The following is a 13,818-nucleotide window of genomic DNA, read 5'->3' as shown; positions in this document are numbered from 1 at the left end:
GTGGCTGGCCAGGCAAAGTTTGGGGCACAGGAAAGGAAAGTGGGTCCCATGTGGCAGGCTGGGAATGATGACTGGGCATGCTGAGAATCACTGAACTAAAGAATGCATGTATAATGTTCCAAACAAAGGCTTAAAGCACATTATGGTACACTGAAAAATACTGTCTTGCTAAAGACATAGAAATGATCAGAGCAGATATCAATATACAAGCAAACTTTCCTCTTCTGATGCACCCGTTCCATGCCACTCGCTGATTGCAGTAGAGTGGCAAGGCACAACATTGTACCTACCAAGGTACCGGAATTCCCTGAGGCAGCCATAGCCCGAGAGCCCGTGTGGTGCAGGGGTTAAGAGTGCAGTCCTGGGACTCACCCCTATCCGGGTTCTAGTCCTTCCTCATCCATGGAGCAAACTGGCCAGTCACTGACCCTCAACCCAACCTACCTCATATACCTCACAGGGTTGTTTTGAGGATAAGAATGCAAAGAATTATGTAAGCTGCCTTCACTGTCTTGAAAGGAAAAAAACGTGGAATATAAATATAATAAATAAAATATAAATACATAAAATGTAAATAAGAGAACATCATGATGCTATTGAGCTTTTGCACTTGATCCTATGGGATATTGCATGACAATAGTTTCCTTTCAGACTGTGTGCTTTTCCCTTGAATTATGCATTAATGTACAACAGTACAATAGCATGATAATAGTGTATTATCATGCTATGGAAACTATGACTGGGAACAATGTTTTGTCACTGCTTGGGAATACAGCTCAATTATTCATTGCCTAATATTAGCATCAGTGCCCTATATTTAGTGTACTCTCTTCTATTTTCAAAGGTCTAGTTGTCTTTATGGGATACGAGAAAGGAAAAATGCCAGGAAATCATGCAAGTCATTTGCTGTGCAAATAGAAAAACTGTCTGTTTTTGTCAGCTGCTCTGGACCTTGCTTAGATGAAAGAATAAGGTTGCAAGGACTGTTTTGAATAGGAATATAATACATATGACCATGTAAAGTTTCTCAGCTTGAAAATAAGAGGTGGAGTATCCTTTCCTCTTCTATAAGAAATTTTGTGTGTCTGAGAACACAAATTAATTCTTTGAGATACCTTTTAATAATACATCACAGTCAGGGTGACTTTAGTTTTAACATGGATTATAACTGATTTATACCTTACCCTCTTGTAGATTCAGGGTGATTTGATTATGCACATGAGTGTATTAAAGACTCAGACTAGATAACAAAATAGAACTTGTCATCCATGTCCACTAAACAATCCAGCTAAATCTAAATTCCTTACCTTATCTATGAAGGAAGCTAGGACTCTCTAGTAGAGTTCTACAGTTAACAAGAATAGTCCTTTGCACATGTTTAACTCTGTACGGATGGATGACTCTGCACACGTGTTCGCGTGCACAGAATTCCCATTGCATCTCACACCTCTTCCCCATCACTGTTCTCAATGCGCTTGACATCCTGTCTATAGAGGGGTCTCTATGCACTGATGGCATGTAGCACCATTTTTGGTGGAAGATGGGTAAAAATTCAATCAGTAGTTACAAGCCATTGTGAACTGGCTCAGACTACATGGAATACACCCTCCAAAAACAGAAGATAAAGATCAGTGTAAGGAACCGGTGCATATTCCAGGGTATACGTGCAGACATTGTGGGCATGGGTTCTTCAGTTCATGAGACTAGGGAACATTTGAGATCTCAAAGACCACCTTGGTGTATTCTTCTGTACACACAGATGAAATGCTTGTGCAGGGCTAAAGTGCATTTTTTCTCTTGGCAAGAGAGGTGCTCCTGACATCTCCAGGTAGGGCTATGAAAGAAGGGGCCCTCTCTCACATAGGAAGGTCTTTTAGTATACACAGGGCTTAAGCTGTTAAAGGGCCTTACAGGGCAACAGTAAGGACCCTGGAGTATGATTCAAAGGGGACTGGAATCCAGTCCCTACTTAGGTGTCTTGCAAGCATAGCAGTATTATACTCCCGGCAGCCTATGGTGTTTGCATTAGTTGATTTCTCAGAACAATCTACAGGGGCAGCTGCACATGTTAAGAAGTGTTATAATAGTGAAGTTTCAAGGTTACACAGGCACAAATTAATAAGGGACTATCTTTGTAAATCTATCCCAGCATGCCAGATCACAATACCATGATTTTGAAGATGAAAAAGTGTCATTATGAATGCAGCAATAAGAGGTGGTCAGGTAGCAATATCCCCTATTTGGAAATTCTGTACATGCATGAGAAATGTGATCATATCACACATGCAGAGTCTTCAATATTGATAGTGAAGCTGAACAATTGATAAGATGTATCTCTATAATGCTTCAAAACTGCAAAATCTTTCATATTTTAATTGAAAAGTTCCTGCGGCGACTAGATCAGTGCCCTGCCCCTTTAGGCAACTTCTTTGCCACCCCATCTGCCACCCCAAATGCTACGTCTTTGAAATGACGCTGCTGTGAAAAGATTAAAATATATTTTCTACCACTCGGATGACACCAAATCTTTTCTGGATGCCAAAATAGCTACTGTTGAGGAGAGTTGAAGAAATATCAATTAAGAACTCCGTCGAAGGGATTTGCTTATCCTTGTTGGGCCAACTCCAGAACAGATTGAAAAGTGATTAAAATAATGAGGGGCAGAATCAAAGGCATGGGAAACAGACATCATTCCTTTCATTACTCTAATCGCCAGAAAGCGCATGTGTGAAATTGAAGATGCCGATTGAGAATAACGCAGAAGGTGGGCTGTCATAAGAGTCCTCTGATGGCGGTTTCTTTTCTCTGTTTCACTTCAAAAGAGCTACTGAAAATTTGCTTTTTAGTTAGGGCTGAAGCAGAAATATTTCCCCTACTTAAGAAATTCCAGGTGGTTCCTATTTTCATTAACATTTTGGCAATATGCAGGGGGGAGGAAATAAAGTAAAAGGCACACTGATTTCCAGGAGCTGGAATTTAGAATTTCAGAAAAATATTGCAGTTAATGAAAACAGTTACTGAGAGAAAGTGATGCAGATTCAGATACACCTTGTATATGTGTAAAACAGCAGCACACGGTCTTTTTCTGACCATACTTAAGAAAATAGTCCAATGAGTTGAATTTTTCAAGAACAACGAAATGCCTCTTCAAGGATGCCATTTTATTCTTTGATCTCAATGTACAGCTTACCCTAATATCTGCCACTGATATTTGTCTTCTCTTTTTCAGGGCAGTCATAGGCTGGCTATATATGGGCTTTAACTACATCAGGGATTTTGCTGAGACACAGAAGCAGAGTTACAGCTTGTGGTGAAATGCCTACAAAGCAAAGGATTGTAGAAAACTAACGTGCATTATTTGATATTTGGCCTTAAACACCCTGAAAAAAGATAGATAGATGGATACACAGATAGATAGATGGAATGAATGAATGAACGAACGAACAAATGATTGCAGTTATGCTAGTTAACTAAAGACTTTTTCAGTTAATGTTCTATATTTGTGAATCTATGTTGTTCTTTACTTGTATTCTCTTTGCTGCAAATTTCTTTTCTGAGCATGTTATCGGCCCTGAATATCTTTCCAACTTGTCCCTTGTCTGCGTGCCACATTTTTCTAGCCTTGATCACAATTCAGGATTGAGTTACTACAACTTATATCTGGGAGAATTTTATCCTATCGCTTCTTCTATGGGCTCTTTCATGCAATGCACCATTTGAGACCCCCATGGGAACTTCTGTGGTCAGCATCATTCCTGCAGATGGTTGATGCCTCACTCCTTTGTGAGTCTGTATCCTCTCCAGACCCAAATCAACAATCACATGTCATCTCGCAAACTCTCAGCCAACTTTTAGTCAGGGAATAGAATAATATACCTCAGTCCTTCATGACACTTTACAGATCATTATTCAGGGCTGAAGTACTGTTGGGAAGCAGTACTAAACTCTTAAGTATCAATCCAAAAATCTTTTCTGATATAAAAAATGAAATGGTTCTAGAATGAAAAATGGGTAACTTTAGCAACTTCATAACAGTGCTAAAATTTGAAAATGGTCTCTCCATGCTGCACTGGGAATATTTACATTTTAAAAATGTAAAAATCAAAATTAAAAATTTAACAAGAAATTGCCAGGCAAGAGCGAAAGAGAAATTCCCTAATACTTCAAGACTGGGCCTTCCAAAATTTCCTATTGACTATTTCAACAGCTGATTCTTCCATGATTCGGAGTAATGCATTCTGCCATTTTTACAAAGCCTGCATTTTCTCCAATTTTCCATGTGACTATTTTTGCACCAAATCTGATGTTTGAATATAAATATTCCATTAAAAAATCTGCCATTTTTGCAACCTTAAAGAAAATAGCTGCCCTACCTCTGTGACCTCTGAGTGCATTTCAAGGGTAGTAAGATTGGATCCATTAGTCACCGTGCTAAGTCTGCAGGACAGATTTAGCACCAGTCTCAGACACCAGTCCCAGCTATGGAAGGGAGCATGTGCAAATGATGGGCGGCACAGGACTCTTCTAAAAGGCCCTTTGTAGAGATGAACTCATGGAGCCCATGGCTATGATCGCAGTGGCAGGCAGCTCCAGTGAATGGTGCCAGCAACACCCCTGCTTTTCCTCCCAAATGCTTCTTCCTGCCAAGAAGCGTCACCTCTGTCTTATCTGTGATAAGTCAATCTCTTTGTTCACATACAGAATTCTGTCTCTGTCAAAGTGTGAGAAATCAAGCGAAGCTGCTGTAGCAGCCTTCCACAGCCTGGCACTCTCCAGATGTATTAGGCTGCAAATGCTGAATGGAAGTCATGCCTGAGCAGAACTGAAGGGTTCCCCATTGAGCACGTGGTCCCCACCACTTGGACCATTTTTTTTCATGGCTTCTGGGGCAACCGGAAACATTTCTTTCTGGAAGGAGGCAGTGGAACGCACACAAGGGGTTTCACCACTTTGCCTTCTTCCAGAAACAAGTGTTTCTGCTTGTTTGGGGTATTTTCCCAGGAACCGCTAGCTCTCCTTTTTGTGAGTAGTAGGTTCTGTTTCTGCAATGGAACTGGTGGAATGACTAACTGCAGAAACGAACAGGCAGAGACATAACAGTCCCACTGGAGCCTTCCCACTGAGTTTACCAGAATAGGTGGCCAGTCAGGGCTGTGATCACCTGTTCACTAGTTTAGTGTTTAGATCTTATTTGTAGCATGAAAATTGGCTTGAGATATCAAATCTTAGTTGGTAGGTCGATCATAATTGTGGCATGGAAAACCTTAGTGTGTCAACTGTAGCATAAAGCCCAGCAAACAGAGAACTTGGCCTGAAAGCTTTAGTCTGGAATTAGCACGTCTCTCTCTCTCTCTCTCTTGCATGCACGGGTGCACACGCATGCACGCATGCACACGCACACACGCACAGAGAGAGACACACACATAGAGAAAGAAATGGGCCCAACTTCTATTTACTGAGCTTAAGTTTTTAAATTATTCTACATATTGTGGAACAAGAATATAAGGTAGTTTTCTTTAGTGCTATTGTTTAAATGATAAAATATAAAATCTATGCTACTTTTTGAAGGAAACAACTCTGCAGTCAAAGCATGAAAGCCTCTATACCCTCGCCTACCCCTTGCTTGAAATGAAGAAAATAGTGAATGGAAACTGGGGCCCATGGCTCAGCAGCAGAGCAGCTGCTTTCCATGAAAACGGCCCCAGTCTCCTTCCATGGCTTTTCCTAGCAGAACTAGAAAAGCTCATGCCTACCACCCTGGAGATCTACCACCACTCAGTATGGACACCAGGGCTGGTTAGAGGCCTGGCCAGACATAGGCAATGTAGATACCTAGTTTTGCTGACTCTTGTATGGTATATGCACACATTCAGGCATTTTTCCCTCCCAGTGACACATGTGCAGATAGCACCACTTTCATTGTCCTACACTGAGCCTTTGTGTCTACGACTCTCTTGTGTGTGGAAAGATGATTCCCTGATATATTATCCACATACAAATAAACCCATGCTGTAGGATCTGATAGAAGGAGAAACTCTGCCTCATGCATGAAAAGAGATACCTAAAATAAATAAAAGTGAAAATAAAATAATATGCACTGATAAACACAGTCCAATTTGTGGTAAGATACATACAGATTGTTATTCATATGCCTTCATTTTGCTGGAAGGATTACAGCACAATTTATGAACAAACCCTAGAGAACCAGTTCCAAAGCAAAGATTTCATGTGATGTTCTTTAACTACTACAAATAAAAAACATATACACACAATTTTACTTTATACATTGTTCACAGAGCAAATCACCTCTTTCAAATAGTACAATACGAGTTAGAAGAAATCCATGGCCCTCAGTCAAAGGTGGCAAATACATGCTAATCTTGCTACATATGGTGAACAGGAATTAACTTAAGATATACAGTGAAGGAAGCTTTTTAATAAAGAAGGCTGTTCCTTTGCTCCACCCAAATTATGATAAGCCATTGATGTGCTGTAGTTTTACTCCCAGGAAGACTGAAGATGCCCTTTTTTGAGGAAGGACCTCTCACAGAGGCTGCCGAACCCTTCTCCCATTTGGGAGATTCTCCCAGAGTGAAAATTGGGTGGGTTGGCCTTCTGGAGAGGCCAGCCACCTGACACCTTGCTTTGGAAGAGGGCTCAGAGGGAGAGAGGAGGGGTGACTCTTCCTCCTGCAAGGAGACCTGCTCGCCTGCCATTCTCCTCTCGTGGTTGAACGTTGTGGGGGTGGTGCCATTCTCTTCTTGCCTGCCATTCTCCTCTTGTGGGGGTGGTGGGGAGCATGGCTGGATGATTGTGGTCACAGGGACGCCCCCAGCAGCAGGAGGAATGGGATCCATTGCCTTTCCCAGTCTATCGCCTGCCCTGAGCTGGAGATTATTTTTATTTTCTTTTTAAGGAGGGCCCAGGGCAGGGGACAGCAGTGCACCATGATTGAGGTCTGGCAGCTGCTAGGGTGGCCACTCCAAAAAAGAAGGCATTTATCACCAAAAATGCCAAAAGAGGATAGTACCCATAGCTGAGGAAGTTACATGGGATTTGAGATGGAAAAGAGACACGAATGCCTTTTCCTGGGAATGCCAGTGTGACGGCAATAAACACCAACAATTTGCTGCCCTTTCATGACACCCAAAACTAGGCAGCCATCCAGTTTTGCAAATGTTAGGGTTAAATATAGATGGCCCTACCTAGCATGACTCTTGTTATGTTAAAATGACTTCAAGAATATTGACTTAAACTGACCAGTTGTAACATATTTTGCAGGTATCAAAAAGAGAAGGGAAAAAAGAAAGGGAAAAAGAGGGAAAAACTTCACCCTGCTCTGGCTTTTAGTTTACCTCCAGGACTTAAGCATTCATTTATTTTCTGTGGCTTCTTCATAATACAGCTTTGCTTGGCTATCTGCTTAGATGTATTAGTTTTTGTTGCTATCTTACTGTGCTGGATGTGCTCCTGAATTTGGATGTGCTTCCAAATTATTGTTGTCAGTTCTTATTATTAATATTCCAAATTGTTAGTAATTTGTATTTATACTGGAAGCTGCTTTTTAGTCTTAAAAGCTGTCCATAAAACTTCTAAATAAATAAATCAGGTAGCAAACAAATTAAAGATACAGGTTTTCACTATCCACGTAGGGGTCAAGCCATTCTTTAAGAACTTTAAGAAGCAGGTGGCGAGAATTCTCTTCTCTTCAGCATTTAATTAAGTTTGTATTTGCTGGTGTCTTGGCTGTTTCTGCTTTTTGTCTATTTATTTATGTCTCTTACATCCCTTTCCCCCTCTTGTAGAACACCCAAGTGGCTTAAATTGTCTTCCTTCTCTTCTCCATTTTATCCTTACAACAACACTGTGAGGTGGCCTGGGGTGAGAGTCAGGGACTTGTCTAGACCATCTTCATAGCAAACTGGGGACTAGAATGCAGATCTCTTGAGTTTCAGTACAGGACTCTAATTATTACAGAACATTTTTTCTGCTCATTGTTTCTATCTTATTACAATTAAGGTACATCTTTATTGTTCTGTATTTTGAATGGGTAACTCAAAACAAAATTTTGAATTTTGTGACATAATTCTTGTTTTAAAAGTCATTGGTGAAAGTTGGGATATCAGTTTTCCTAATTAGTATTGTATTCTATTGGTTCCTCATCATTTTCTTCTGTCAAATGATCTGTGATAGTGCTGAGAAACATCAGTGAAAAATCACAGGCCTAACATGCAAGTTGTGCTAATCAGTAGAAAATCACCCACATTGACTTTCTAAGGGTCAAACCAGTGTGAAACCAGGAGCAGAGAGGTTAACCCTGCTCCCCAGGCCATCTTTCCAATGAAACATTATCCAACTTGACAGTAACCCACATTAAGCTACATATATCATCCTGTCTGGCAATAGGGGAGCAGGAGAAAAGGAGAAAGACTACCCATACATAGTCAAATTACTGAACCTAATAATAATAATAATAATAATAATAATAATAATAATAATAATAATAATAATTCCCTCCACACCTGTACTGGAACAATTAGTTAACTTTTAAGTCTGGTCTCATGCCTTTTAGAGCAACATGTGACCATGCAGATGTAGTTGGACTGCATCTCCCATCATTCTACTCCATCGCCTAAGCTGGCTAGAGCTGCTGGGAGTTTAGTTCTCTAACATGTGCAGGGCATCATGTTCCCAGCACCCGCTTTAGACTGGAATGTGTATGACTTACTCCAAAACGTGGTCACCAATTCTCCTTGACATCTGCAGTCCTTGACATCTGCCTGTACACTACCTCCACCCTCAGTAGCTTTTGTCAATACTTGTTGGAAAGCACAGGAAATCCTTTCCAGGCTTGCCCTGCACTCTTTGGTCTTAAGATGAGGCATCTATTGTCCAGGCCCCTCTGGGCAAAGCTGGTTACAAGATGAGCTCCTGGTAAGCGCAAGTCCAAATTAAGTTGTGAAGAAGTAAACATATTCACTTTTGTTTAGCTATGACTTGATATACTTACAGAAGAAAAATGTACTTTTAAATGGCAATAATTTCATTAGCATTATTACACAAATTAACTCACACTATTAAAAACAAAACAGGTTGTAATGTTACACATTAGTTAGGAAAAAATATTCAGTAAGAAGAGATTTTTGGAGATTTTCTTCCAAGTAACCATATAAAGGATTGCACTCAAACAGCACAATCCTGTGGATGTTTCCGCAAAGGAAAGTCACCCTGCATTCAGCAGAACTCTTTCCCTAAATAGAGGGTTTAAGGTTTCAGTCTTGTCCTGAAGAATTAACATTTTAATAGTAATAATTTAAAATCTGAAACTGAATCATTTCCCAAAGAAAGTTGACCAAAAAGTTTTTAACACATTTGAACCAAGGCCCAGTGTGGTATGTGAGAACTGTAATTCTGCCATCATTTCTCACAGCATGAGAAATATAAAATTGCCTTTAATAGGATACACATGTAATATTCTGGAGGCTCTAACTCAATATTTGGCATCTTCGTACTTACCAAACAGAAATGCTAAGTTTCTATGGGATCCTTCCTGTCACACACATTTCCAATGGCCATTTTTTTTCATGATGCCGCTCTGCTAGGATGGTAGATACCATCAGAGGCAAATGTGGACACTGGTATATGAGTGACATGCCTTCTTCTTGCCTGATCATATTTCCATGTTAACAGCACATAGTCAAGGGAGCACGAATCTCTGCACTGCATGGTACTGTTGCTAGGCTAGATAGCACATCAACACGGGATGTTTCTCAAACACAGTATCTCTCAGGGCCAAACGCAGACCTGGAGTAAGCAGGCACTACTTCTGCTAATCGAAGTGGCCTGGCACACTTTCACCAGATCAGATTTTGGTGCCAGACATTTATATTGCATAGAGCAAAGAATATACTTGCCAGACACGAATAGGAATCATTAAGCCTGTGGTCCAAAGTGAGGCGCTGAAGCATCTCAAAGAGTGCAGCGTGGTCAAAGTTACAGGGATTGGAAGAGATAAATTCATCCATGCCATGCTTTTGAGCTCTATCTGCATCTGTTTGTTTATACATATAGAGAAAGACACAATTTAGACAAACACATTGCATTGCATTAGATGCATCAAATACACACCACGAAGCATGAGAACTGAGTTGCTTCCTAGCCCTTAGCTGAATGTCAGGCTCACAAGCCTCCATCTATTCTTCAGCTTCCATTGTCAACTTGCAACACGTATTGATTGGCTTACTGCCTTTAGGCCAAAGGTACTAAAATCAGCTCTTACCCTGCTGGCTGGAGTGCATTTCTGCTGTACTTAACAAGAGAACAAAACGGCCAGTAACTTTCTCTTCCTTTATTTTCAAAAACCAAAAACAGTTTACCCCAAAAGAAATCTAGCATCTTGGATTGTAGCATTCAGCTGGTTCCTATTTATTTCTTTCTAAACCAGTGTAATAGATTCTGCCATTCTAAGGAAAAGTGGTTCATTGTGTGTGTTTTTTAAAATTATGTTTGACTAAGCATTAAAATTATGTTTGACTATGGATGTGAGCCGCCCCAAGGCTTCGGCGAATGGGGCGGCATAGAAGTCTCCTAAATAAATAAATAAGCAGAAATTCATTTAGATTTTTGGGACTCAAATATCATCTGTTTTTCTGCTCAACCTGCAGTCAAAGGCATAGATCTACTTTTTTGGTTTACTGTTTGTTTACAGCAGATTTTAAATCTTTTCCGAAAGAAACAACAAAAATGCTTCCCTAAATATTGTGGGAAAGTTAAATAGAGGTACAAGTTCAATTTCAGTGCTTGGTGATTATTTTTAATGCAACTGCTGACAATTGCAACAGAAAATTCAAATTATCTCAAGATTCTGCTTCTAGTTTTTCCTTTCTGGGAGAAGAGAGATACAAGAAGCGGAGTGAGTCTATTCATATTTACTTGGCTGCAAGTCCCATTTAATTCAATGGAACTTACTCCCAAGTAAGTGAGCAAAGCATTGCAACCTCATTTTCTTCAGTATACTCCTCAGTTCATTTTTTGGTGATGTCTTTCAGCACAAAGTTCTTGAAGCTAAACTAATTATTACTCACACAAATTAATTAAAATATACCTAAATAGCAGGAAGCAAGCACAGTAAGGGGCTTGGCTACAAAGACATTCTTCTCAGTTCTGATACAGATGTTTTGTTCAGTCAGGAGAGACTGAATTAAAATACACTTTCCTCTCAAATTCTTTTCCCCATTGACTCAGTTTTCTGCTACATGAGATTTTGCCCAAATCCTTAATAAATAAAGCAGGAGAGCAGAATTTAAATCCCCATCTTGTTTACAGCTTCCTAGGATCTTAAGAGAATTAGCAAGCTGAAGGGCACAGTAACACATTTAAAATGAAGACCTCGAGTTTCCTGGGGATGGTTCTTACTTCAAAAGCACAACAAGAAATAAAAAAACCTGGATTTCAAAAATAGCAATAGGAACTCTGCTTATAAAGAAACAAAGGAGATTTCTGCTAGAGGTTTGTTAACTGGAAAGCATTGCATCCAGTTACAAATTGCTTTGTGAATGTCTGGCTGATATATTAGGTAGACATGAGCCTCATGTATTAAGCAGAAGACAAAGAAGAGAAATAACCTTTATATTGCATTTGTCACCACCTACTTAAATGATGCTGGCTTCCAAAAGGTTACATAAACAAAGTAGAAAACAAAAATTGCAAGAACAGTAAATTAATCAATTGTATTATTTTCCTGATTGTGCATGCTTTGAACTGAAACCTGATCTTGCATGTTTACTTTGAAGAAAGCCCCACTCAATGCCTTGGAACCCACTGCTAAGTCAGTGCTGATACACCTGCAGCATACCAGTGCAATGTGCTATATGATTTCGGGCTATAATCTTTACAAGTTTTGTTCAGTGCTGACATATTTTGGTGTATTTTGTTCAATAACTGGTTTTCCATTTGTTTTATACCTAGCAATTAGAATATAGGTTTTACTTAGCTGGATGCTGCCAGCAGATGATTTGGTATGAGATCAGTGCAGAGTCATGGAATATCCACATGAGAGTTCATTCTTGGATGTTAGGTCTGGCTAGTCTCTCCTGATTCCCCTGCTGCTAAACTAAATTGTTTCCCTTCTAGATGGATCAGGCTGCAAGTTTTCTCTCCCTCTAGGCATAAGATCTTCAGCACAGTCCAGCCTAACCTTGGGTTTCAAATTGCGGCACTCAAAACACTCTCATCCACCAATCAGTTGGCTTCTGTCTGTTTTGACAGATGATGCCCCGTTCCCTCTACTCCTCTGGGCCAAGATCGATTTGATTAATACAAATACACCAGTACTTTTTTTAAAAAAAGAAAAATCTGCTCTCTTCCAGTTTCACATTCTACAGCACCCAGAATAATTAAATAAATAGCTTTGCAGTTTTAACAGGCTGCATCAAGCTTTTTATGCTTTTGATAGTCAGACTGTAGCATTCAAATTTCCCCATGTAGACTGCAAGCTGACAAATTGGCTGGAGGTCTTCATTTGCCAGTTCTGCTCAGATATTTCGTGACTTTTCCAATTATGAGCCATGGTGCCTTGTCAATTATGACGCTTTCATAAGAAAGTCAGAGTAAGGGGCAAAGAGTTTGAAGGGCTTCTTTCCTCTGTGCAAGGCAAATCCTCAAGGAACAGGAATCATATATCTGAACTATGCTTTCCTCTTCATTGTTCAGACTCTTCTCAGTTATTCCAGATTAAATGAACTATTTTGCATGTGTGCATGTGTTTTAGCCACTGGAATCTTATACATGTCTCTTTATATGGGGTACAATAGTAAGCTTGGCTTTGTGTATGGCTGGAGTATCATGAGCATTTGTGCTGTGGGTGGGCTGTAGAAACTGGTCTTAAGAATGGGATCAGTGCGTAATATGAGTCCCGTTCCCAAAAATGAAGCACTGGGTTTTCAATGCAGAGGCAGTCAAATCGAGCTTCTCGCCTTGCCTGCTCCATCAAGCACGAGGGGCAGCTCATTGCCCAGGCATCAGTGCCTGTCCCTGTCCCTAAGAACAGCCCACAGACCTGCTGGCCTTCGGACCGGGCAGCTCCTCAGGAAGGGCCCTGCCTGCCTGAAGGTGTGCTGCGCTCGCTCGCATGCAGCCACCTGCTGGGGAAGGGAGTCCACAGCCCTCCGTTCTGGGTCCCATCCCAGTGCTGCCAGTGTGTTCTGAACTGCAGCACATCTGGGGGGCAAAACTGCTTCTGGAATGTGCCATTTCGGTCTGTGTGTGGAGGGCTGCATGGCTGAACATTTCCCCTGAAAACTATTTCAGTTTTGCATTTTGTATGTACTGCCTGTACATAGAAAATGAATAACCATGGAGAAGATTTCTAAACTAATCCTCCAGATACATTATAATTTTCTATGTGTAGAGATTCCCTATCCTTCATCAGGAACATTTATTCATACTGCCCCCACCTTCAGTTTAGAGTGATACATTCCAGGGGTGTTTCCCCACCTTCTACCCTACAGCTCCCATCATGCCTAGGAAGCACAGACAAAGGTGAGAGGTGAGAAGAGCTGCAGGCCAAAACATCTGGAAGGCCAAGGTCACCCACCCTGGGTCTAGTCAAAGCCTGCTTCTGCCAATATGGGGCAGTTCAATCCTGTCACAGGACAGATGGCTGTGCAGATATGCACCATGATGTGACTACAAAAGGGCAGCATCAAGAAATCTCATGATGAGACAGGGTTACTGTTGGGTGAATACGGCCTATGAACTTTGTATGGAGTGTGTACAACAAACTGGAGGTTTCACAGATGCCAACCCATCCTCAGCCTT

At 40.7% G+C, this 13,818-nt stretch overlaps 1 protein-coding gene across 7 annotated transcripts in view; it reads right to left on the bottom strand.

Annotated features, from left to right (window-relative positions):
• Nucleotides 1-13,818, bottom strand: part of CADPS (calcium dependent secretion activator) — a 386,101-nt gene that overhangs the window by 150,165 nt on the left and 222,118 nt on the right. For 6 of the 7 annotated variants that reach the window (XM_044451841.1, XM_044451839.1, XM_044451840.1 and 3 more), the window contains exon 12: nt 9,915-10,051. In XM_044451841.1, the coding sequence (XP_044307776.1) occupies nt 9,915-10,051 (137 nt within the window). The remainder of the gene's footprint in view (nt 1-9,914; nt 10,052-13,818) is intronic. The other variant, XM_044451845.1, reaches the window with a different exon arrangement.

Source organism: Varanus komodoensis, unplaced genomic scaffold (assembly GCF_004798865.1).
Source record: "Varanus komodoensis strain SLA01 unplaced genomic scaffold, ASM479886v1 scaffold6_4, whole genome shotgun sequence".
Classification (NCBI taxonomy): Eukaryota; Metazoa; Chordata; class Lepidosauria; order Squamata; family Varanidae; genus Varanus; species Varanus komodoensis.
Note: the sequence above shows the minus strand (reverse complement) of the source record. Positions and strands in the feature narration are given on the sequence as shown.